This window comes from Ranitomeya imitator, chromosome 4 (assembly GCF_032444005.1).
Source record: "Ranitomeya imitator isolate aRanImi1 chromosome 4, aRanImi1.pri, whole genome shotgun sequence".
NCBI classification, from domain to species: domain Eukaryota; kingdom Metazoa; phylum Chordata; class Amphibia; order Anura; family Dendrobatidae; genus Ranitomeya; species Ranitomeya imitator.
In genome coordinates, this window is record NC_091285.1 from 677635342 (window position 1) to 677662812 (window position 27471).

General features: G+C 43.3%; 2 protein-coding genes across 2 annotated transcripts in view; both read left to right on the forward strand.

Moving 5' to 3' along the window:
• LOC138677302 (mucin-17-like) overlaps window positions 1-8594 on the forward strand; it is a 41487-nt gene extending 32893 nt beyond the window's left edge. The window contains exons 9-12 of the mRNA XM_069767337.1: window positions 6039-6200; window positions 6622-6728; window positions 7325-7398; window positions 7695-8594. Of these exons, the coding sequence (XP_069623438.1) occupies window positions 6039-6200; window positions 6622-6728; window positions 7325-7398; window positions 7695-7820 (469 nt within the window). The 3' untranslated portion in view covers window positions 7821-8594. The remainder of the gene's footprint in view (window positions 1-6038; window positions 6201-6621; window positions 6729-7324; window positions 7399-7694) is intronic.
• A 2101-nt stretch (window positions 8595-10695) lies between these two features.
• The window catches only part of LOC138674685 (mucin-17-like), a 54777-nt gene continuing 38001 nt past the window's right edge, over window positions 10696-27471 (forward strand). Inside the window, exon 1 of the mRNA XM_069762501.1 lies at window positions 10696-10882. Coding sequence (XP_069618602.1) covers window positions 10696-10882 — 187 coding nt within the window. The remainder of the gene's footprint in view (window positions 10883-27471) is intronic.

Genomic DNA, 27471 nt, shown 5'->3' on the forward strand with positions numbered 1-27471 from the left:
CGGGGAAACGTCAGCGTCTAGTGGCAGTTGGAGGAGGTACACTAGACACGGCGACGTTTGCCTCAAAGTTGTCCTTCAAGGGGACAATTACCATAGGCCCATCCACTCTTACGGTCGAGCTTTGCTTGGATTCTGGGGCAGAGGGTAACTTTATGTCCTCCGCCTTTGCCCAGCGTCACGCAATACCCTTGGTGATGCTCGCCCAGCCAGTAACCGTTCGAGTGGTAAATGGGTCAACACTACCTTCACAGATTACCCACCAAACCATTCCTTTCACGCTGTCTGTGTCTCCATCACATCAGGAGATAATCTCCCTATTAGTCATTCCTGAGGGAATTGATGAGGTCCTGTTGGGGATGCCATGGCTTCGCTACCATTCTCCTCATATTGAGTGGTCCTCTGGGAGAATTTTGGGATGGAGTAAATCCTGTGAGGGTAGATGTCAGAGGGAGTGCGTTCAGGTTGCTACTACACAGGTACCCGCAGATCTTTCCTCTCTCCCCAAGCACTATTGGTCCCATGCAGACGTGTTCTCCAAAAGAGCTGCGGAGACTCTTCCGCCTCACCGTCCCTATGACTGTCCTATTGACCTCTTGCCTGGTGCTGAGCCTCCCCGGGGTCGAGTCTACCCGTTATCTCTCCCGGAGACGGAGGCAATGTCCCAGTATATTCAGGAGAATCTGGCAAGAGGATTCATTAGGAAGTCAGTGTCACCGGCAGGGGCTGGGTTCTTCTTCGTACAGAAGAAGACTGGAGACTTACGTCCATGCATAGACTACAGGGGTCTTAACGCCATTACCGTTAAGAACAAGTACCCATTACCCCTGATATCTGAGCTCTTTGATAGGCTACGGGGAGCAAAGGTATTTACAAAGTTAGATCTGCGGGGTGCTTACAACCTGATTCGCATCCGTGAGGGGGATGAATGGAAGACGGCTTTTAACACCAGGGATGGGCACTATGAATATCTAGTGATGCCCTTTGGGCTCTGTAATGCCCCAGCCGTTTTCCAAGACTTTGTGAATGACATCTTTCGGGATATGCTCACCACCTCGGTCGTAGTCTATCTGGATGACATTCTCATCTACTCTCCAGATATAGACTCCCATCGGAGAGATGTTCGCAAAGTCTTCGACCTCTTACGGGCAAACTCCCTCTACGCTAAGTTGGAGAAGTGTGTGTTTGAGCAGGAGTCCTTGCCTTTCCTTGGGTATATCATTTCTGCCCAGGGTTTGGCTATGGATCCTGCCAAGCTACAGGCAGTAATGGACTGGCAGGAACCCCATTCTCTTAAAGCGGTGCAGCGCTTTATGGGGTTCATTAATTACTATCGCCAGTTCATTCCACACTTCTCAACTTTGGTAGCTCCCTTGGTCGCCCTCACCAAGAAGGGAGCAAATCCCAAGTTGTGGTCAGAGGAGGTCTCCAAGGCTTTTCTCTCGATTAAGTCACACTTCGCTAGCGCTCCCATCTTACATCGCCCCGATGTAGATAAACCATTCATCTTGGAGGTGGATGCCTCATCCGTTGGTGCTGGAGCAGTCCTTTTCCAAAAGGATGCTCAAGGTCGGAAGCATCCTTGCTTCTTCTTCTCCAAAACTTTCACACCAGCGGAGAAGAATTATTCCATCGGGGACAGGGAGTTGCTAGCCATGAAGTTGGCTTTTTCAGAGTGGAGACACCTCTTGGAGGGAGCTCGCTTTCCCTTCCAAGTCTTCACTGATCACAAGAACTTGGTGTATATACAGACGGCCCAGCGGCTAAATTCTCGCCAGGCTAGATGGTCCCTGTTTTTCTCCCGGTTCCATTTTACCCTCCATTTTCTCTCCGGGGAGAAGAACGTTCGTGCCGACGCTCTCTCCCGCTCCGTAGTGTCATCTGAGGAGGAGGAGGAGGAGCCTCGGCTTATTGTCCCGCCTGAGAGCTTGAGAACTGTAGCTCCGGTTTCGCTGGAGTCTGTGCCCCCGGGCAAGACTTTCGTGCCAGCTAACTTGCGACCGGAGGTTCTCTCTTGGGCTCACTCCTCCAGAGTGGGTGGGCATTTTGGGACCAAGAGGACGTCTGAGCTTTTGGCGAGAACATATTGGTGGCCGCATATGGTCCGAGATGTCAAGGACTATATTCAGGCGTGCGTTTCTTGCGCCCAGAATCGGTCTCCTCGGCAACGGCCTGCTGGGTTGCTTTACCCTCTACCGGTGGCAGACAGGCCCTGGGAGATGGTCGGAATGGACTTTGTGGTGGGCTTACCCAAGTCGCGTGGCTGCTCCATTATTTGGGTAGTCACCGACCATTTCTCTAAGATGGTACATTTGGTACCGCTTCCTCGGTTACCCTCAGCACGGGCCTTGGCGGTGTTGTTCATGAAGCATGTTTTTCGATTGCATGGTATGCCTGATAAGATTGTCAGCGATCGGGGTCCCCAGTTCGCGTCTCGGTTTTGGAGAGAGCTCTGCCGTTTGCTCAGCATAGAGTTAAACCTCTCCTCTGCATATCATCCCGAGACGAATGGGTTGGTGGAGAGAACCAACCAGACTCTGGTGACGTATTTGCGACATTTCGTCTCCGCTAGGCAGGATGACTGGGCATCTTTGCTACCTTGGGCGGAATTTGCCTTGAACAACGCCGTAGCCGATTCCACTGGCCAAACTCCTTTTCTCCTTAATTACGGCCAGCATCCGCGTGTTCCTGTGCCCATGCCCGTGTCATCCACCGATTCTAGGGTGGCAGACTGGGCGGTGGAGGCACGGGACATCTGGGACCGCACACAGGATGCCATTCGGGCCTCCAAGGAGAGAATGAGGGTTTCGGCTGATACACACCGGCGTCCCGCTCCGGTCTTTGCTCCCGGCGACTTAGTGTGGCTCTCCGCCCGTAACATCAGGCTGCGAGTTGAGTCCACTAAGTTTGCTCCTCGCTACATTGGCCCGTTTAAAGTTCTGGAACAGGTCAACCCTGTGGTTTACCGTTTGGCCATTCCTCCACGCCTTGGTATCACCGATACCTTTCACGTTTCCCTCTTAAAACCCGTTCGTTTGTCTCGGTTTTCTGAGTTATCTGCTGGGACATCGGGTTCATCCACGGATGAGTTTGAGGTGAATGCTATTGTGGGAAGCAAGGTGGTACGTGGCAAAAAATTTTATTTGGTGGATTGGAAGGGTCATGGTCCAGAGGATAGAACCTGGGAGCCTGTGGAGCACATTCGGGCTCCGCAGCTCATTGCTGTCTTCGAACGTAGCGAGGCCCAAGGAGGGGGGGGCCCTAGGAGGGGGGGTAATGTTAGGGGTCGAGTTCCCGCTTCTGCACAGGGGGAATCTCGAGCCACTTCCGCTGCGGTCTCCCATTCTTGTCCAGCCGCAGTGGAGCCTGCTCAGCAAGGACGTCGGTCCCAGCGTCTTGCTCATTCTCACTCTGTTCTGAGAGTTAGTGCTGCTTCTCCAGTCTCTGCCATTAAAGTCAGTGCTGGTCAGCAGCGAGCGGACTTCTCTGGGACTAAGTCCTTGTCTGCATGTACTGAGCATGCCCAGCGTAAGGTCTCCCGTTGGAGATCGAGGGTCATGTGCTCAGGCTCTGCAGCACATTCCATTGGTCCTCTTGGCAGGTCCTAGAAGGGCAAAAGTGCTGTGGCCACTTCCTGTGCTGCTGTTATATAAACTGCGCATGACCGCACGGCCATGCGCTAGTATTGTCAAACAATTGTTGATGTGTGTATGTTGTGAGTGCAAGTCGTCCTTGGAAACCCCTTCCCTATTGAATGTCTGTTCGCGGAAGGTGTATGGCTGCTACCTAGCGCCCGACTTAGCCTACAGCACTAAAAACACATCTCAGCGTCCTGTAGCTGTGCCTGCCAGTACGGCGCCGTGCGCCTGTCTTGCGCTTTCCATACCCGAGTCTGGGTGGTTAGTGGCGTCCGTTAGTGCGGCATCGCTCGCACTCTTGTGCACTTATATTCCTTAAGGTTCTCTACACACCCAGTTGCGGTGTTACGCCAGCAAGGGTCTAATCGGGCTCCAATCCCTTCTGGGGTTAAGTCCGCTGACCACTTGCTCGCGCACTAGTGCGGTACTGCGGTCCTGTGGATTAACAGGATCGCTTTCTTCACGCTGGGTGAGGTTTAACCCACGCGTGTATCCTTTAGTGTACCGCCATATTGTCCGTCTAGCTAGCTGCAGGGTCTTTTACCTGCACGGTGGACCTCGGACTGCGAACGCACCTAGTTTCTTACCATCTATACATGGTGCGTTCCGCCAGTCCTTAACACAGTATAATGTCTTCCACTTAGCCCTGCAAACAGTATAATGCCAACACATAATAGACCTGCAAACGGTATAATGGTCCCCCACATAGACATGCAAACAAAGTAATGCCCCCAAATAGCCCTCCATATAGTATAATAGTCATCACATAGCCCTCAAAATAGTATAAAGGCCTCCACATAGCCCTCCAAATAGTATAAAAGCCCCCACACATACTGTATAATAGGCCCCACATAGTCTTCCATACAGTATTATAGGCCCCATATAGTCTTCCATACAGTATTATGAACCCCATAAAGTCCTCCATACAGTATTTGGATCACATATAGTCTCCTAAATATTACTATGTTCTCCATATAGTCCGCTATACATTTCAATGGGCCCCATAAATGCCTATATACAGTATTATGGGCCCCATAAACTCCTCCATAAAGTATTATGGGCCCTATATAGTCCTACATACAGTATAGTAGGACACACATTAAAAATAAACACTCACCTCTCCCCGTTCCCCCGCTGCAGACGCAGAGGATGAATGATGGGCGAGGAAGCATCAGATGACTGCTCCCTCTCCCATTATTGCTTTTAACTGAAAGTACGATGCTGGGCGGAGGGGGGTCCAGTACTGGCAATAGCACCGGACTTCCCAAGTGCTCCATAGCAGCCGCGTAGCCTGCCGCCATTGATGGTACACCAGTGCTCAGTACACTAAGAACTATATAATATTCATCAGCTTCCATATTTATGTACAGCCATGAAACATATGAGCCCTTGGGGCTTCTTTAGAAGTACTATTTAGCTACCGTATGTCTTTGAGTTTTATCTTGCATCACAACTAAATTGGCATCTCTAATGGTGGCTTTAATGGTTGTCATCCAAGCTGAAATCGGAAGAGATAGATCTCATAGATCTTGTGATCACAAATATGCATGGATATCTAGAGACATTTTATTTTTACACCATTGCTATTCATAATTAGGAAAAGTTGCCATTGCAGTCATCATACAGGTTGTTGAGATGCAACTAATGTTCTTGTATTCTAGTCTCCTCACATTCACTACCTTCTTCTTCCATCCGCCCACCTCCTATGACTTTCCAATCTTCATTAAGTCCTCAAAATCCTGAAATTTTTAAGAGATTTGTCCACTTTGGACATTTAAAACTTGTTTTGGTTCTTTCTAGTGCCCCCAGTGATCACCTGTAATCTATTGAGTAACTTGGCAGTAGATGCTCAATTTCCGGTCAGCTACACCACAGAGGAAATATAAGACATTGTACAATGTCCGATCAAATCAGTGGGTTTTGTGTAATGCGCAAGACAGAACTGGTCCTTCAGATTGAAAAATGTTCTTCAAGGAACATCCTTCTAAGACCCGTAGAAGGGGTATGAAACTGGGTTTTTCGAACCAGACAACTCCTCCTTGTGGATTGTAGATTCTCCTGATAGGAGGGTCTTCTCCACTAAATGTCTTAACTTGAGCGCCAATCATATCAAGGTAATAGACCACCATAGAGGAACCGCTTAACATTCAGATAAGAACATCTTGTATCAAAAGGCACAATATACTTAAAGAGTAGAAAGAGATTCAGTATATTGTCGGTAGCACGTTCAATACACTTTTGTCAAGGAATAGTGAATGATTATTTTTAGGGATTTTAATTTAGATGTATCTAGAACCTCCATGTCTAGATTCCTAGATATTTTTCTTTTCTTCCATATCTTTATAATATTATTCCCATTTGCCTGTAACATATTTAATCTCCTGGGGTCACCTCTCTTTCTAGATGCCCGAGAACTGATCTATACATTTACACGTCACCCAACTGTAACGGGAAGATATTAAAGTCTGGAGTCTATGGAGGTGTCGGAGCAGCCATCGGAGTCCTGTTGATTATAATTTGTGTTGCTGTCGCCTTTTTCTTTACAAAGAATAGAGACAAAACATGGTGAGTATGGCATCCAGAAGGAAATGTTATATTCCACAAGTGGATTAAAAAAATTAAAAGTTTGAATTCTGTTTATTTCAATACGGCAAGAAGTGGTTACCAGTGGGATCTTGTTGGGTTGGAGATAGATTGTGACTACACAAGTCATTCCTGACACTGTTGGATTTTTGTGATTGGAACAATCCCTACCTGTTATAAGAACAGATAATAATTAATAACAGTAATAATATAATAAACTGATCACAAATGATCACCATGATTGGACAACCAGTGACCAACAGTATCCCATGACTTGCGTTTAACTCCAAATTCCCTAATAGGCTATATGAAAAAGGGTTTTCTAAACTTAACTAACCTTTAACTATTTAGAAAACCATTTGGTTTAGTTATTTATTTTGTTGGATTTATTTAATCATTTCAGGGATCCATTTGCAAGCGATGAAGAAAAAGACTGGTATGATGACAAGGAAGAAGACTGGAATGCCGGAATCAACAATCTGGTCGAATATGTAAATAATGTAGATCAAGGTAGAGTTACCACATTTATTTTTTCTTAAAAGAGGTTTTCACTGTAAACTAATGGGCTCCTTTCCTTTGTGAGATCCCATAATTTTATCAAATACATCATCTGATTTTATTAGAACAAGACCATTTTGTTTATAGTTGAGCAAATCAATTTGATGCAAATCGAATTCTCCAAAAATTGGGTTTCACCTGAATCCAAATTTTCTGCGATTTGCTTCATGCGAATCCCAAAAGTTGGTAGCCATCTGCAATTCTGCTGAATTACCAGGAAAGGGGTTAAAAGTAAAAAAAAAAAACTTTTTCTTCTCAATGCTCACCTGTCCCGCTGCCAAAGCTCCACACCAGTACTGATCTGGCTTCATCTGGTTTCTCTGTTCTTCATGGCAATGCTCTGTGCCAGTCTGAGTAAGGCTCGGCAACAAATATCATGACATTGCAACATCACAACATGCATCACCCCTGATGCTGACTAGGTCTTAGGCAATGCATCTTGAGATGGACAATACAACTTCAATGTTATCCTTAAGATGGAGAAGCATTTGTGATCTCCTTATCCATGAAGTCATCTGAATGTTTTCTTCATCTCCTCTTCTCTGCAGATTTTTCCAAGGACAGTTTTTCATCGAGGGAGAAATTTAAGCCCAACTTGGAAGCTATAGATACCACACATGAGGTGAGTTCATTGGTCTTGGCTTCACCTCATATTCATCAAGTTGTCTGCTGATCTTAACTCTTTACACTTTACGACTTCAAGTAAATAGTCACCCATCCAATAGTGCCAAGCCCTGGCCTTTTGTGACCTCAATGTGACTTAATAGGGCATATGGATAGGGGCTGCCAGTTTGAGACAAGAGTTTTAAACTTAGTCTGTTAAATCCTTATTACTTCAATTTTTCATTTCAATTATTTTGACTGATCTTTTCTCGAAAACACAAATTAATTTTTCTTTTGTTTTTTTTTTTTCACCAGGTTAAGATTCAAAGACCACAGGTGTCTCATAGCTTAAGTGACCTTCAGGACAGTATGGGAATGGAGTCCCCAATTGCTAGTTATTTACAGCATTCCTTAGTAATGGACCATATTACATGTCAATAACCAGAACTGGACTGATCTGCAAGGGCACCACAAAATCCTCTGGCTCTGACATATTGTCCAACAGTCCACGAGACAACATTCTCATTTAAAATGGACTTTCGAATCAATCACTTGTCATTATGGTCTATTTGTTACGGGTAAAACCACAAATAAGCAATTATACCTTATTAATAATTGTGCTAGAACAACCACAAAGATTACAGTGCAAATCACGTGGGCCATCTGCATGTTTTTCTTTTGGATCTCCTCTCGAAAGCCCAACCAACATTGACAATATGAATAAGTGTGAAGACTCAACCACTCATTATTTAGATGTGAAATCGGAAGGTCAATTCTACAACAATAATGTCATCAATTGGGAGGGATCAGTTCATCAATATCCTGGAATGAGTTAGATACGTTTCTAGCCAACTTCTATTCCATAAAACTACATTATAGTCTTAGAACAAAGTTTTCATAATCACCAGAACCGGGGTCTAATAGACTAAAGCCAAACCAGCATAAGTCATCTAAACTGATTCTTCTGTTTCTTCTCTTCATTGACTGAATCTTTCCTCCATCACACGTTCTACGTCTCTTTAAAGTGTACTCTTGGACTTATTTTTCAGTTCATGGACTCTGCTCTCACATGGCAATATTCCATCCCGTCCTGTCCGGAAAGATCTCTTATGCTCTTATCAATTTACCCCATTTTTATTTATACCTTATTATTATTATGACTTTTAATTTATTTGATTTTCTATATTCTTTATATTAAAGAAAGGTACACAAACATTTTGGCTGTGGATTACTGTAACACAAAACCTAGAATGCGTCTGACTCTTGAATGTAAGATACATTGAGAGAAAAGTGAGCCGAAAATAAAAGAAAAAATAAATAACATCTAAATGCCGCCAGGATATTTCTTTTCCTATATTTCAAAGAGGTCAATTTTTTGTGTTATAGATGTTTGGATGGATCTGACCACGGTAGGTGTGATGGCCTCAAATGCCCAATTGTAGACGCTTCCAATTCAAACCTTAATTTAAATATTCAGAAAATATAAGAGAAGCTATAACCAATAAACAGCATTGTATTGCATGCAAAATAATTTTTGGTTCTTCTACCGAGCTCAATAATCAGCTTTTACACCCCAATATGTGGACCTTTTATCTCAATTGTTTTAGAATGAATTAAAATCACAATTAACTGAGCAATGGGGGAATAAAATCAATATAATGCAATGACTGTTGTGGGCTTGTGTTGTGATATTAAGATGAAGTTTGAATATCATTAATCATGTCCACAAACCACATAGAGAATGGCAAAAGTGTTAGACAATGAAGGCCTAAAACGGTACCTGGAGCATAAAAATATCATTTTATTGAATAGCTGTCATATTCTTTAAAATGACCTGTTTATAATGTTCTGAAAATGTATTTTACTGTACAAAATGCAGGTGAATGGAGAAACAGCATCTCTGTAGGCGACTCTGACTCTACATACTGCGAGAGAGGAAAGGGAGGAGGGGTATGAAACTGCAGTTTCCTTTTCTGTGATTGTGAGACTGTATACAGGGAGACGGAAAGATGGAATAGGAGTATGCTATGGTAGTTTTATTTTTTGTGACTGTGAGAATCCATGATTTGAGAAAGGTAAGGCGGGATATACATCGGCCTTTTTTGTTGCTGTGGGACTGCATGATGTGAGAGAGGTGAAGAGGGATCTACAACTGACTTTTTTGTTGCTGTGAGACTGCATGATGTGAGAGAGGTGAAGAGGGATCTACAACTGACTTTTTTGAGGCTGTGAGACTGCGTGATGTGAGGGGGGACGGAGGAGTAGAATTGTTGAGAAATCCTATGATTCTGTGAGTGATTGGGAGAAGGTGCTGTGGTCAGATGAGACAAAAATTGAGCTCTTTGCATTACCTCAACTTGCCGTGTTTGGAGGAAGAGAATTGCTTCCTATGACCCAAAGAACACCATCCCCACTGTAAAGCATGGAGGTATTTATGTTTGGGGGTGTTTCTCTGCTAAGGGCACAGGACTACTTCACCGCATCAATGGGAGAATGGATGGAGCCATGTACCGTAAAATCCTGAGTGACAACCTCCTTCCTTCTGCCAGGACAATAAAAATGGGTCGTGGCTGGGTCTTCCAGCAAGACAATGACCAAAACATACAGCCAAGACAACAAAGGAGTGGCTCAAAGAGAAGCACATTAAGGTCAAGGAGTGGCCTAGCCAGTCTCCAGACCTTAATGCCATAGAAAACTTATGGAGGGAGTTGAAGCTCCGAGTTGCCAATCGACAGCCTCAAAATCTTAATGATTTAGAGATAATCTGCAAAGAGGAGTGGAGCAAAATTCCTTCTGACATGTGCGCAAACCTCATCATCAACTGCCAAAAACATCTGACTGCTGTGCTTGCCAACAAGGGTTTTACCACCAAGTATTAAGTCTTGTTTGCCAGAGGAATCAAAAACGTATTTCTCACTGCAAAATGCAAATAAATATATATAATTTATACAACGTGATTTTCTACCCTTAAAATTATAGACTGTTCATGTCTTTGTCAGTGGGCAAACTTACAAAATCAACGAAGGATCGATTGATTATTTCGCTGTATGCTTGAGTTTATTCTGTGCTGAATGAACAACCACACCTTCTCTTAGAGTCTTGGCTTTAACACATTGGTTATTGTGGCCAAGTTGGCCGCCAGTTAATGATTTGCTCCAAACGATGTTTTGTGAGATCTTCAGTCGCTGCTTAATCAGGAAAATTTCCTAATTACTTTTTCATTGGTCTTAATTTGTTCTGTGTGACGCATGCATCTCTGTATTTTGGAAAACACCTTTCATTACAGCTTTGAAGGACTTTCTTTTCCCATTGATCTATGGGTGTTAGTGTCAAAGATCATTTGGATATAAAGAGTTATTCTTTTCAATTTTCCACAATTCTCTTTGGACGTATTGGATATGAGTTTGACGCCGGAGGAAACATTAGAAGATATGAGAGAGCGATGAAGACAGAAGGAAAATCAGTTCTATTTCTTGTACTTGGTGTTGGTCTTCTGGTGGTGGGTGAGTGATGAATATGAGTTTTATGTTTAGCTTTTTCTTATTTTTTCTCCTTATTTTGCCACCATTACTGGTATAATAATTAAATGTGTTACTATTACCAGTAACAATATAATTATATTGTGAGTAGAGATGATTCTAACAATGGTTTAAAGTATACAGCTCTGGCAAAAATTAAGAGACCACTGCAAAATGTTCAGTTTGTCTGATTTTTCTCTTTTTAGGTATATTTTTGAGTAAAATGTAAATTGTTCTTTTATTCTATAAACTACAACATGTCTCCGAAGTTCCAAACAATAAATTTTGTATTTATTTTCAGAAAATGAGAAATAGTCAAAATAACAAATAAATGCGTTGGTTGCAGACCTCAAATAATGCAAAAGAAAGATTAGAATCATTTAAAAAAAACAATACTAATGTTTTGTAACTCAGGAATAGTTCAGAAATCAATATTTTGTGGAATAACCATGATTTTTAATCACAGCTTTCATGCGTCTTGGCAGCTTTCAACCAGTCTTTCACACTGCTTTTGGGTGACCTTATGCCACTCCTGGTACAAAAATGTAAGTAGTTCTTCTTTGTCTGATGGCTTGTGACTATCCATCTTCCTCTTGATTACATTTCAGAGGTTTTCATTGGGGTTCAGGTCTGGAGATTGGGCTGCCCATGACCTGGATTTGATGTGGTGGTCCTTCATCCACACCTTCATTGACCTAACTGTGTGGCATGACGCATTGTCCTGCTGGAAAAAAGAGTCCTCAGAGTTATTATTATTATTATTTATTTACATAGCACCATTGATTCCATGGTGCTGTGCATGAGAAGGGGTTACATACAAATTACAGATATCACATACAGTAAACAAACTAACAATGACAGACTGATACAGAGGGGCGAGGACCCTGCCCTTGTGGGCTTACTTTCTACAGGATGGTGGGGAAGGAGACAATAGGATGAGGCTTGCAGGAGCTCCGGTGTTGGTGAGGTGGTAGCTTCGGTAATGGTGAGGAGGCAGCGGGGTCAGTGCAGGCTGTAGGCTTTCCTGAAGAGGTGGGTTTTCAGGTTCCGTCTGAAGGATCCAAATGTGGTTGATAGTCGGACATGTTGGGGCAAAGAATTCCATAGGATGGGGGATATTTGAGAGAAGTCTTGGAGGCGGTTGGGTGAGGAACGAATAAGTGTGGAGAAGAGTAGGAGGTCTTGGGGGGACCGGAGATTATGTGAGGGAAGATATCGGGAGATTAGTTCAGAGATATATAGGGGAGACAGGTTGTGGATGGCTTTGCAGGTCAGTGTTAGTAATTTTAACTGGATACGCTGTAGGAATGGGAGCCAGTTATGAGATTTGCAGAGGGGGAAGCAGAGGAGTAGGGAGGAGAGAGATGAATTTGTTGGGCAGCAGAGATAAGGATGGACTGGAGAGGTGCAAGGGTGATAGCAGGGAGGCCACAGAAAGAGATATTGCAGTAGTTGAGGCGGGAGATGATGAGGGCATGCACAAGCATTTTAGTAGATTGACAGTTGAGGAAAGGACGGATTCTGGAGATATTTTTGAGCTGGAAGTGACAGGAGGTGGAAAGAGCTTGGATGTGCGGTTTGAAGGACAGGGCAGAGTCAATGGTTACTACTTCCGGTACTGGGGAAAGCGTGATGTCATTTATTGCGATAGATAGGTCAGGTAAGGAAGATCTATGAGATGGAGGAAAGATGATGAGTTCAGATTTATCCACATTGAGTTTGAGGAAGCGAGAGGAGAAGAAGGAGGATATGGCTGACAGACACTCCATCTGGGCCAGAGAGGTAGATCTGAGTGTCATCAGCATAAAGGTGGTACTGGAATCCATGGGACTTTATGAGTTGTCCCAGGCCAAGTGTATAGATTGGGAAGAGTAAGGGTCCTAGAACAGAGCCTTGGGGGACTCCAACAGAGAGAGGGTGTGATGAGTAGGTAGTGTGGGAGTGGGAGATGCTGAATGTGCGATTGAAAAGGTATGAGGAGATCCAGGATAGGGCGAGGTCTTGGATACCAAAGGAGGAGAGGATATGTAGTAGGAGGCTGTGGTCAACTTTGTCGAAAGCAGAGGACAGGTCTAGAAGGAGGAGTTTAGAGTAGTGTCCATTAGCTTTGGCTGTAAGTAGGTCATTAGTAATTTTGGTCAGGGCTGTCTCAGTTGAATAACAGCCAATAAACCACATTGTACATTGTCAAAGAGCAAGTTGGATGAGAGGTGGGAGGAAAGTTCAGCATGGAAGTGCTGCTCCAGGAGTTTTAAAGCGAATGGGAGCAGCAATATTGGGTGATAGCTGGACATAACAGTTGGATTGATGGTTGGTATACAAAGGGGTTGTGGTGGTTGAACAATGACGATTGGCCTCGTTTGGTCGATCTTATTTTTAAAGTGTGTGGCAAAGTCCTCAGCAGAGATGAGGGAGGTTCGAGGGGGCAGTGGGGGGCCGAGGAGCGAGTTAAAGGTTTTGAATAGCTGTTTGGGGTGGTAGGATAGGGAAGATATGAGGGTTGTGAAGTAGGCCTGTTTAGCAGAGGTGAGAGCAGATTTGAAAGCGAGTGTTGCCTGTTTGAATGCAGTGAAGTCGTCTTGCGAATGTGTTTTCTTCCAACGCTGCTCTGCAACCCTGGATACTTGCCGGAGCTTTTTAGTGGTGTTATTGTGCCAGGGTTTTCTATTGATACATCGTACTCTGCCATGAACAAGAGGGGCAACCATGTCAATATCTGATGCGAGAGTGGCATTGTAGAAAGCAGTGGCACTCTCTGTGTCATGGAGTGAGGATATGGATGCCAGTGGTAGGAGTCAGAGAGTGTGTGGGTGTCAAGGTGTGTGAGGTTTCTGCAAGGGTGCACATGTTGCTGGACATGGGTGACTGGTGAGGAGGACAGGGATGAGAAAGTGAGCAGATGGTGGTCGTATAGAGGGAAAGGGGAGGTGGCGAAGTTAGATAGAGAGCAGAGACGGGTGAAGACCAGGTCTAATGTATGTCCGTCTGTGTGGGTGACTGCGGAGGAACACTGAGTAAGTCTAAAAGTTGAAGTAAGGGACAGAAGTTTGGAGGCTGTTGACTGAAGGGTATCAGTGGGGATGTTGAAGTCACTCATGATGATGGTGGGAATGTCAGCAGAGAGAAACTGAAGAAGCCAGATTGAAAATTGGTCAATAAAGGCAGTGGCCGGGCCCGGAGGTCGGTATATGATGGCCACTTGGAGGTTGGAGGAGAGCAGATCCAGAACATTGCCTGAGCAGAAGGAATCAACTTTTTTTCCAGGATAACCTTATATGTGGCTTGATTCACACGTCCTTCACAAAGATTAATCTGCCTAATTCCAGCTTTGCTGAAGCATCCACAGATCATCACGGATCCTCCACCAAATTTCACAGTGGGTGCAAGACACTGTGGCTCGTACGCCTCTCCAGGTCTCCGTCTAACCATTAGACAACCAGGCATTGGGCAAAGCTGAAAATTACACTCATCAGAGAAGATTACCTTACTCCAGTCCTCTATGGTCCAATCCTTATGGTCTTTGGCAAACTTCAGTCTGGCTCTCCTTTGCTCCTCATTGATGAAAGGCTTTTTTCTAGCTATTAATGACTTGAGTCCTGCCTCTAGGAGCCGATTACGAACTGTTCTTGCCGTGCACTTCACCCCTGCTGCCTTTTGCCATTTCTTTTGTATGTCACTTGATGTCATCCTTCGGTTACTGAGTGACATTCGAATAAGATGATGGTCATCCCGGTCAGTAGAGTGTAGTTTTTGCTCTCTGCCGGTCTGTAACTTTGTTGTCCTCAATATCTGCTGCTTGACCTTGTTGTAATGGACTGCCGTCTTAGAAATTTTAAGGATGGAGGCAACATGACGCTCACTCTGTCCCTCTTCTAGTAGAGCCAGAATTGAGCCCTTCTTTTCCTCAGTCAAGACTTTTCTTTTCAACTCCTTTGTCATGGTTAAAAGTTATTTTTTCATTCCTATTACTTTTGGGATATTACTAGCACTTGTTTTGCCATCCAGCTTGTCTTATTGCTTGTGAACACCACAGCAGTGTTTTTTATTCTTTCCTTCATTAAATAAGATTTAATTCAGGTGATCACCTAATCAGAAGCACATTAAGTAGAATGAGGTGTACTCTGGTTGGAATTCAACTGACACTGGAATGGAATGGCTGTCAGACATGTAGAGAAGCTGATTTTTATAAAACCGTGCAGTAGTGTTGAGCATTCCGATACCGCAAGTATCGGGTATCGGCCGATATTTGCGGTATCGGAATTCCGATACCGAGTTCCGATATTTTTGTGATATCGGGAATCGGTATCGGGATTAAGATTCATGTGTAAAATAAAGAATAAAAATAAAAAATATTGATATACTTACCCTCGGACGCGCCCTGGTTGTCACCGCTGCAACCGCCATGCTTCCGTTCCTAAGAATGAGCGCGTTAAGGACTTTCGATGATGTCGCGGCTTGTGATTGGTCGCTGAGCGGTCATGTGACCGCTCACGTGACCAATCACAAGCCGCGACGTCATCGAAGGTCCTTAATGCGCTCATTCTTAGAAAGGGAAGCATGGCGGTTGCAGCGGTGACAACCAGGGCGCGTCTGAGGGTAAGTATATCAATATTTTTTTATTTTTATTCTTTATTTTACACATGAATATGGATCCCAGGGCCTGAAGGAGAGTTTCCTCTCCTTCAGACCCTGGGAACCATAGAGGATACCTTCCGATATTTATGTCCCATTGACTTGTATTAGTATTGGATATCGGTATCGGCGATATCCGATATTTTTCGGATATCGGCCGATACCATCCGATACCGATACTTTCAAATATCGGACGGTATCGCTCAACATTACCGTGCAGTGGTCTCTTAATTTTTGCCAGAGCTGTATTTACTGGTAATACCCAAAAACGACCATAGAAAAAAAAAACATTTGTTTATGAGTCATCGTACAACAGAGTCAGAAATTATTACGTTTCTTTATGGAAGATGGTCAGCTTTATATAATGTTCCCTTGTCCCATCAAGGAAGAAGGTCAGCCACTTATCATGTATCATCATGGAAAAGGGACCCTCATATATCCTCATGAAAGAGAGTCAGTTACTTATCATCATGAAAGAGGGTCGGTCAGCCATGAATCCTTCTGATCAGCCACACATCATGTATTATCATTGTGGAGGCTCAACTTCTCATGTCTTATTATAGACGAGTGTGAGCTGCATATCACATCTCATCATAGACGATAAATTCTAAAAAGGAGAAATAGAAAATAGTCTTGTAGCTATGAAAACTTCTTTGGACATTTCTCCTCTCTTTCTCTAATTAAGAACGAAGACTTTTTGTTGATTGGCTATCAATGTACAAACTTTTCTCTTCTGACTTTATATTGGAGGGTCTCTCACCTATCAAGGATCATCATAGACTTTGGTTTCATGTTTCATGGATTATCGTTGGTGTTGGTGATCTAATTCTGATTTATGAACTTAAATTAAGGGCTGAAAAAAATTGAAAGAATCTTTGTTATTCGTTAACCATATTCTTCATGAAACCAACCATGATTCCATACTTTGGGCACATTTCTGAAATTGGTACCTTCTGTCTTTTTTTGTGCAGGATAACATTCGTTAAATAATGGTGAGAATTTAGTAATATTCCTTGCACATGGATTTTAGTGTACAATTAATGCCATTAATTGGGGCAACCTTGCAGCACTGAGATCCTGGGTTCTAATCCCACCAAGGGCAACATCTGCAAGGAGTTTGTATGTTCTCCCCGCGTTTGCGTGGGTTTCCTCTAGGTTCTCTGGTTTCCTTCCACACTCCAAAGACAGACTGATAGGGAATGTAAATTGTAAGCCCCAATGGGGACAGTGATAATAATGTCTGTAAAGCGCCGTGGAAATAATGGCGCTATATAACTGAGTAAAATAAATAAATTAAATAAATAATCTTCATCTGTAATTCCAGTGTTTATTTCGCAATCTGTATAATTGCAAGTACAGTATCAATATGATAATAAATGAGTCATAAAACAAAAATAAAAATGGATCAATTTTACTGCCCTCTTTCCACACAGGAATCAAAAAGATTTTCTGATAAATAGATTTGTTGCAAAACTGGAGGCTCTTGACAAGCGTAGTTGAGTCTTGCGAAAGTGACCTTCAAATGAGGGGTAATAAATGTACTCAAAACCCTCCACCGCTGACGAGAAAAACAGATTTAGAATGTGACAAACTGTGGAACCCACTGTTGCTGAGGTTCCACCATTATCTCGATATCTCACATCTCACTAAAGCATTTTAGGTTTATTATGGCTTTAGGTTCCATCACTGGAATCCTTTACCTTCAGTAACTGCTCTAGTAGTCCCAACTAGTGTTGAGCGATACCTTACGATATTTGAAAGTATCAGTATCGGATTGTATCGGCCGATATCCGAAAAATATCGGATATCGCCGATACTGATATCCGATACCAATACAAGTCAATGGGACACAAATATCGGAATGTATCCTGTAATGGTTCCCAGTGTCTGAAGGAGAGGAACCTCTCCTTCAGGCCCTGGGATCCATATTCATGTGTAAAATAAAGAATAAAAATAAAAAATATTGATATACTCACCCTCGGACGCGCCCTGGTTGTAACCGCTGCAACCGCCATGCTTCCCTTCCTAAGAATGAGCGCGTGAAGGACCTTCGATGACGTCGCGGCTTGTGATTGGTCGTGTGACCGCTCATGTGACCGCTCACGTGACCAATCACAAGCCGAGACGTCATCGCAGGTCCTTCACTCGCTCATTCTTAGGAAGGGAAGCATGGCGGTTGCAGCGGTTACAACCAGGGCACGTCCGAGGGTGAGTATATCAATATTTTTTATTTTTATTCTTTATTATACACATGAATCTTCATCCCGATACCGATTCCCGATATCGCAAAAATATCGGAACTCGGTATCGGAATTCCGATACCGCAAATATCGGCCAATACCCGATACTTGCGGTATCGGAATGCTCAACGCTAGTCCCAACTAAAAATCTCTCACTCAAAGCTGCTGTTGGCCACAAATTTTCTTTCAAAAGGTCACTAACGAGAAAATAAAGGGGTAACCCATGTAATACATGGCCACTCTAAATCTTCAAGCGTAAGATCGGTTCTGAACAATGAGAGTCCCCAACATGATGTCTTCATAATGATGGACTTCGATCTGTTCCATATCTTTTGCTCCCTTCCTTAGCTGTCCAGAGCTCTGATATTTCATTCCACTACTGTCTCTACTTCTTCTGCCCAACCACCTTTAACATTAGTATTGGTCGTCCACAATTTCGATCCCAAAGAAAGTGTTTTGTCCACTACCATGGTAGTTACACCCATGTTGGCACATGTTGTCCAGATTTGGGTAATGCCTTAACGTATACTTATCATTTTTATGCTATTAGTATATTTACTCCATTAACTCATGTTGCCTATCGGCAAGTGGCCCCCATTCAATGCTACAAAAAAATCTCCAAAGTGGTTAACTCTTTCATTACCATGCAACATACAGTGGTGTACGGACGCAATAGGAAGTCTTTGTATACAGGAGTTGAATATACAGGATTATGAACTTCCATGTGTTCATTGCAGGAGTTGAGTATTTTTACATGGCCAGCTTCGTACGTAAGAGCTTTTTTTTGTTTTGTTTTTATAGCTATCTACATGATGAACTGTGTTCCAGAGCATTTTTTTTTTTGCTTGCGGAAAAAAAGCAATGTGTGAACATAGCCTTAAACTGTTTTTATAAGGTTAGTGTAACCTCACACCAATTTTTTTGGGTAATGCTCCACAGGAAAACATGCAAACTATGTCTCTCAGGAGCTAATATAACAAAGTAAAGGCAGATCTCCTAAAAGTCAATGTTCCATTCATTGGATGAGATCACTGGTTATTTTGCTGCTATTGTTAAAAAGATTGACTTACTGTATAGCCATCTCCATCTTAAATCAAGGAGAGAAATATATTCCTTTGAAGTAATGCCAATAAGACTCAAAATTTAGCCCATCTCTATAAGGAGAACCAGTTGCTCCTGAAAGCTACCTACATCCAAAGAATGTCATTCAGCCATCCAAACCCTGCTCCTGTGCAGTACATTGACATCTGATTTATCTAATATCACTAGTGCAAAGCTTATTAAATATTGCATAATACTGCATATGGGAAAATAAGTATTTGATACACTGCCGATTTTGCGTGTATTCCCACCTACAAAGAATGGAGAAGTCTGTAATTTTTATTGTAAGTACACTTCACCTGTAAGAGATAGAATCTATAACTAATAGTATTTGATACAATAGAAAAACAGAACTTAATATTTGGTACAGAAACCTTTGTTTGCCATTACAGAGGTCAGACGTTTCCTGTAGTTCTTGACCACACTGCAGCAGGGATTTTGGCCCCCTCCTGCATACAGATCTTCTCCAGATCTTTCAGGTATTTGGGCTGTCGCTGGGTAACATTGGGCTTCATCTCCCTCCACAGACCTTAAAATTCTTCTTACAGAGCCAATTCTTAGTTGCCCTGGCTGTGTGTTTCAGGTCATTGTCATGCTGGAAGACCCAGCCACGACCCATCTTCAATGCTCTTACTGAGGGAAAGAGGTTGTTGGCCAAAGTCTCACAATACATGACCCCATCCATGCTCGCTTCAACACAGTGGAGTCGTCCGTCCTCTGTCCCCTTTGCAGAAAAAAAAAATGATGATGTTTCCCCTACAATGCTTCATGGTTGGGACAGTTTTCTTTGGGTTGTACTCATCCTTCTTCTTCCTCCAAACACGCCAAGTGGAGTTGATACCAAAAAGTTCTATTTTGGTCTTATCTAACCGCATTACCTTCATCCATGCCTCCTCTTGATCATCTAGATGGTCATTGGCGAACTTCAAATGGGTTTGGACCTGTGCTGACATGAGCCCTGCAGGATTTTAATCCATGGAGTAGTGTGTTACTAATGGCAATGTTTAAGATTGTGGTCCCAGCTCTCTTCAGGTCATTGACCAGGTCCTCCCATGTAGTTCTGGGCTGATTTCACACCTTTCTCAGAATCATCCTTACCCCACAGAGCAAGATCTTGCATGGAGCCCGAGACCAAGGAAGATTGACAGTCATCTCGTGTTTCTTCCATTTACCAATAATTGTGCCAACAGTTGCTGCCTTCTCACCAAGATGTTTGCCTATTGTCTTGTAGCCCACCCCAACAGTGTGCTCACCTACAATTTTATCCCTGGTTTCCTTAGACAGCTCTTTAGTCTTGGCCATGGTGAAGAGGTTGGAGTGTGATTGATTGAGTGTGTGGACAGGTGTCTTTTATACAGGTCACAAGCTCAAACAGGTGCAATTACCGTATTTTTAAGACCATAAGACTCACTTTTTCCCAAAAAAATGTTGGGGGAAAATGGTGGTGCGTCTTATGGTCGGGATGCACTTGCCAGGAGACACATTACAGGCTGATGCGCAACAGTTTGGCAGATGATCAGTGGTGCAGGGGCTCCTCCGGCGTTTGTGGAAAGGCCGGAGCCCTTACAATTCCATTGCTGTAACGATGAGTTGATCTTCATGAAAATGGCAGCCGGAGTGGGGCATGCGCAGAATGAGATCTTGGTGCCGAGATCTCGGAAGACAAGATCTTGGCACCGAGATCTCGTCCCCCTATATCTCATTCTGTGCATTCACCACCTCCGGTGGCCATTTACATGAAGATCAACTCATCATTACAGCAATGGAAGTGCGAGGGCTCCGGTCTTTCTGTGCACCAGCCTGGGATGGATGCGCGTGGTCTCCGTGATTTCCACAGATGCCGGCGGAGCCCCCGCACCACTGATCATCTTTTAAACTGCTTTGCATCAGCACAGGATGGACATGTGGAGACTTTCACAAAATGGCGGAGTCTCCGCACCACCGAGCCTGCTGCACCAGCCTGGGATGAGCCAGACCACCGAACACCTCCTCAGACCCCGCTCCACCAGCGCTCCCTATCACACCCTACCCCCCAGGTAAGCTGAATAATTTGGACTGTAAGACAGACTATCATTTGACGGCATAATTTTTTTCCCTATATTTCTTCTGAAAATTTGGGGTGCGTCTTATGGTCCGGAGCATCTTATAGTCCAAAAAATACAGTAATGCAAGTAATGAGTACAGAATAGGAGGGCTTCTAAAAGAAAAAACAACAGGTCTGTGAGAGCCAGAATTCTTGCTGGTTGGTCGGTGATCAAATACTTATTTCATGCAATAAAATGCAATTTAATTACCGTATTTTTCCGACCATAAGACGCACTTTTTTTCCTCCAAATTTGGGAGGAAAGTGTGGGTGCGTCTTATGGTACGGATGTAGCATGTGGGGAGGGGGGCAGCAGTGAGTGGGATCACACTGTTATGCCACTTCAGGATGTCCCCCCTGCCCAGAATGGTCCGGATGATTAAGTGCAGTGAATATTCATTAGTGGCTCCCCGCCCACCTATCAGCTGAGCGGTGAGCCAGGAGCAGCAAATGAATACTGTACTTAAGCAGGGACACACATGGCTTCTCCAGCGCTGATTCCTGCAGCAGCTGGGGAGGTCTGTGTCCGGGGGAGGAGGCAGCAGAAGCAGGGGCCAAAGGAGAGAGGAGATCGCTGCATACCTGCCTGCCATGCCTGGGCTGGACGCCAAGTGCTGTGCACAAACAGGACCTGTTTGATGTCAGAAGTGGGCAGACTGGAGCATCACATGGTAGCTCAGAGCCCTCCCTCTTCTTGACATCATCACAGGTCCTTCAGGCTCTCCACTAGAATCTGCAGCTTCCTCATAACCTGTGCTGTGGAAAGGAAAGGAGGGAAGGCTCTGTGTGCAGTCATGGGATGCTTTTACCTCACCACAGTGTGGCTGGCTGCCACATTTAAGAGGTTAGTCTTTACAAAATACAATAAAGCACTCTGCCACTCCTTTGGTGAACTATAACCCCCAGCATGTCATATGATCTGCAGGACATGCTGGGAGTTATAGTTCTCCCATGGGATTTTAAAGCAGCACTCCAGTGTTATTTTGCAGTGCTGGAGTGGTGCTTTAAATATAAGCCCTGTGCCCCCATTCTTGTACTCACCCTCCAGCATCTTCATATAGTACTGTACAGACACCACACTGGTCCTGCAGCTTCCAACATAATAACATACTATTATATATAATAACACCACATATAATAGTATGTTATTTATGTTATTAAATATTTTACCACATTTTTTTGCTTCAAATATTTTCTTTCCCTATTTTCCACCTCTAAAACCTGGGTGCGCCTTATAGTCCGGTGCGTCTTATAGTCCGAAAAATACGGTATGTTAAAATCATACAATGTGATTTTCTAGGTTTAATTTTTAGTTTTTGTCTTTCACAGTTTAAGTATATGTACGATAAAAATTATAGACCTCTCCATTCTTTCTAGATGTAGATATATTTAACCACTTAACTGGCTGTACAAGTTTTGTGTCCTGTGAACTCACACAGTGTGGTTACCCCAAAGGCTATGTTGCTTATATCTGACTTAAAGACTGAGGCGTATTGCGAACCACATATAACAAACTTTATTAGAATAAAAACAAACAATGTTTAAAAATATTACCCACAGGTGAAATGAGCCAAAAAAAATCTCTAAATGGCACCACTACTGAGCAACAGGTAACACCCAATGTATCACATTAGTATATAGCCATAGGAAATAGACGGGTTCCCAGCTAAAGTAAACATTACACCTCACAGGATGTCTTACTGCTACAATGGCAATCAGAGTCACATTGACCCATAAAAGTCTCTTCAAATGAGAGGTGGTCCCTAAAAAATAATTTTGTTGGAAAAATGAGAAATCGCTGGTCAAATTTTTACCCTTATAACTTCCTAACAAAAAAAATTATGTTTCCAAAGTTGTGCTGATGTAAAGTAGACATGTGGGAAATGTTATTTATTAACTATTTAGTGTGACATGACTCTCTGATTTAAAAACACAAAAATTAAGATTTTGAAATTTGCAAAATTTTCTAAATTTTTGCCAAATTTCCATTTTCTCATAAATAAACACAAGCCTTATCGAAGACATTTTACCACTAACATGAAGTACAACATGTCACAAAAAAAATCTCAGAATCAGGCCGGCGTCACACTTGCGAGTTTTACGGACGTAAGAGCGCAGAAACTACGTCCGTAAAACTCGCAAAAAATACGGCACAATTATTCTCTATGCCCCTGCTCCTATCTGCCGTATTTTACTGATCAGTATTATACGGCTTTCTACGGCCGTAGAAAATCGCAGCATGCTGCGTTTGTCACCGTATTGCGCAAATAAAACGCCAATGAAAGTCTATGGAAGCCCCAAAAATACGGATTTCACACGGACCAGCAGTGTGACTTGCGAGAAATACGCAGCGCTGTTAGAGAGAAAAGCCGGTAATTCAGTGTGGTGTACAGTAAAATCACACTGACAGCTTACAGTAGAATAGGTAGAATAAATATGTACACATAGAATAGGTATATATATATATATATATAATGTCAGTAGACACATATATGTATATATATTCTTACTTCATACAGCCGCGATATAGCAAAAAGCTGGTAATTCAATTACCGGCTTTTGCTTTCTCCTTCCTAAAACCCGACATGATATGAGACATGGTTACATACAGTAAACCATCTCATATCACCATTTTTTTGCAGATTCCACACTACTAATGTTAGTAGTGTGTATCTGCAAAATTTGGCCGTTCTAGCTCTTAAAATAAAGGGTTAAATGGTGGAAAAAATTGGCGTGGGCTCCCGCGCAATTTTCTCCGCCAGAGTAGTAAAGCCAGTGACTGAGGGCAGATATTAATAGCCTGGAGAGGGTCCACGGTTATTGGCCCCCCCGGCTAAAAACACCTGCCCCCAGCCACCCCAGAAAAGGCACATCTGGAAGATGCGCCTATTCTGGCACTTGGCCACTCTCTTCCCATTCCCGTGTAGCGGTGGGATATGGGGTAATGAAGGGTTAATGCCACCTTGCTATTGTAAGGTGACATTAAGCCTAATTAATAATGGAGAGGCGTCAATTATGACACCTATCCATTATTAATCCAATTGAATGAAAGGGTTAAAAAAAACACACACACATTATTAAAAATTATTTTAATGAAATAAAAACAAAGGTTGTTGTAATATTTTATTTAACGCCCAATCCAATCACTGAAGACCCTCGTTCTGTAAAAGAAAAAACATAATAAACCAACAATATACATACCTTCCGAGGATCTGTAAAGTCCAACGATGTAAATCCTTCTGAAGGGGTTAAAACATTTTGCAGCAAGGAGTTCCGCTAATGCAGGCTGCTCCTCGCTGCAAAACCCCGGGGAATGAAGGTAAATATAGGTCAATGATCCCAGGCTTTCTAGGTAAGTTCCCACGATCTAGGAACAGCCAGCAGAGGGCGCCTCACCGCAAATGAAGCTAAATATAGATCATTGACCTATATTTACCTTCATTCCCCGGGGTTTTGCAGCGAGGAGCAGCCTGCATTAGCGGAACTCCTTGCTGCAAAATGTTTTAACCCCTTCAGAAGGATTTACATCGTTGGACTTTACAGATCCTCGGAAGGTATGTATATTGTTGGTTTATTATGTTTTTTCTTTTACAGAACGAGGGTCTTCAGTAATTGGATTGGGCGTTAAATAAAATATTACAACAACCTTTGTTTTTATTTCATTAAAATAATTTTTAATAATGTGTTTGTGTATTTTTTTAACCCTTTACCAGTATTGTATTAATAATGGATAGGTGTCATAATTGACGCCTCTCCATTATTAATTAGGCTTAATGTCACCTTACAATAGCAAGGTGGCATTAACCCTTCATTACCCCATATCCCACCGCTACACGGGAATGGGAAGAGAGTGGCCAAGTGCCAGAATAGGCGCATCTTCCAGATGTGCCTTTTCTGGGGTGGCTGGGGGCAGGTGTTTTTAGCCAGGGGGGGGGCCAATAACCATTGACCCTCTCCAGGCTATTAATATCTGCCCCCAGTCACTGGCTTTACTACTCTGGCGGAGAAAATAGCGCGGGAGCCCACGTCAATTTTTTCCGCCATTTAACCCTTTATTTTGAGAGCTAGAACGGCCAAATTTTGCAGATGCACACTATTAACATTAGTAGTGTGGATTATGCAAAAAAAAATGGTGATATGAGATGGTTTACTGTATGTAAACCAGGTCTCATATCATGTCGGGTTTAGGAAGGAGAAAGCAAAAGCCGGTAATTGAATTACCAGCTTTCTGCTATATCGCGGCTGTATGAAGTAAGAATATATATACATATATGTGTCTCCCTGACATATATATATATATATATATATATATAGACAGTATATATGTTTTTGTTTTTTTTTACACATGGATCCCTTGTATAACCGTATGTTGGTTTTGCAAGCCTGCGATAAAAACACGCAGTACGGATGCCATACGGATTACATACGGAGGATGCCATGCGCAAAAAACGGTGACACACCCTGCCTACGGAGGAGCTACGGACCACTATTTTGGGGACTTTTCAGCGTATTACGGCCGTAATATACGGACCGTATTTTCATACGCTGTGTGTGACGCCGGCCTCACTGGGATACGTTGAAGCGTTACAGAGCTATAACCTCATAAATTCACAGTGGCCAGGATGGTAAAAATTAACTCCATCATTAATGTCAAAATTGGCTCGGTCACTAAGGGGTTAAAAAGGAAACCCAGCCAAAAATGACCTTCTAATGTTTCATATATGCAAAAGTGTTCTTTCTTCTGTTTATTTTTGGCTTGACATATCCACAGATTAAAAAAAAAAATCACAGTACTCTGTTGGGAGATGTTTCTGCTATATGTGTCTGTGGTAACACCAAGTGGTTGTTATGCAAATTGTAGATTGTTAACGGTGGTACTAGCATGTTTTTAATTAGAATGATGAGAATGAACAATGCATTCACATAAATAATAAAACTGTATATGTTAGGGGTCGAGTTCCCGCCTCTGCACAGGGGGAATCTTGGGCCATCTCTGCTGCGGTCTCCCATTCTTCTCCTGCTGCAATGGAGTCTGCTCAGTGGAGACGTCGGTCCCAGCGTCTTGCTCATTCTCACTCCGTGCATAGGATTACTGCTGCTTTTCCTGCTTCTGCCATTGAAGCCAGTGCTGGGCAGCGGTGAGCAGACTCTTTTGGGACTAAGTCCTGCTTTTCCCCTTCTGAGCATGCCCAGGGCAAGATCTCCCGTTGGAGATCGAGGGTCACATGCTCAGATACTGCAGCATATCCCATTGGTCCTCCAGGAAGGTCCTGAAGGTGCTCAACTTCTGTGGCAGCCTCCCATTGGTCCTTCTGGGAAGGTCCTGTACATGCTGCAGCTATATAAGGTTCACAAGACCGCACGGCCATGCGCTAATGTACATTTGTGTGTAGTTGAGTTAAAGTCGTTCTTTAAAATCCCCTCCCTTGTGTATGACTGTTCGCATATGGTGTATGGCTGCAATCTAGCGCCCGACTGAACTCACAGCGTTAACACACGAAACAGCGTCTACTGCTGTGACCACCAGTGCAGCGCCACGCACCATTAGAGCGCTTCTTTAGCCCAAGTCTGGGTGGTTAGTGGCGTCTGCCAGTACGGCACAGTTCGCACTCTTGTGCTCTAACTATTATTTAAGTTCACCTCTTACACCCAGTAGAGGTGTTGAGCGCAAGTAGTCTAGACGGACTCAAATCCCGAGTCTTGGGACTGAGCTCTGTGACTCCTTGCTTGCACTCTTTTGTGCGGTACCGCGGCCCTGTGACTTAACAGGGTTCGCTTTTACCGCCATATAGCACTGCCATTTGCTAGCAGCAGGTTCTCACCTGCACTGTGGACCCCGGACTGCGAACGCACCTAATAACGTCTCACCTTTTACTCAGTGCGTTCCGCCAGTCCTAACAGTATGTGACCATATGACATGCTTTTTCTCCTTTTAACTTTTTTTTAAAAATAGATGAATGAGTTTGTGAAATTATGCAGAAGTGTAATCATGATTTTTATCAATGTGTTGGTGTTGTTACGGATATTCTCTTTTATTACTCACACATACACAAGTAGAAGCAAATACAACGATGCAACCAAAGCTCTAAATATATAAACATAGAAAAGGGAGTAAACCAGTCCCACAAAGCATAATAAAAATCAATACTGCTTTATTAATACAAAAATTCATGTCTACAAACACACATATAACACATAGATCCAGTAAACTGCTATTATAGCAACATAAGGAGAGAGATCAGGAAGGTCACATACCGGTAAGCTGGATAGCCTATATGGGAACTAATGCATCCACAGGGAGGCACATGGGGATAACCAAATAAGTATAAAGTGCAAGTGCCAATTCAAAGTGCTCTAACACACCATCAGTGTTGTCAGCATATAGGTAACGTACTCGCTCCCACAAGCTTACCCGTCATGTAGAGGGATGGTTCCCCGTGGCTTCCAGCTGCCCCTTGACGCGCGTTTCGCTGCCTAGCTTTCTCAAAAGGGGGTACCTGAATTTTTGTATTAATAAA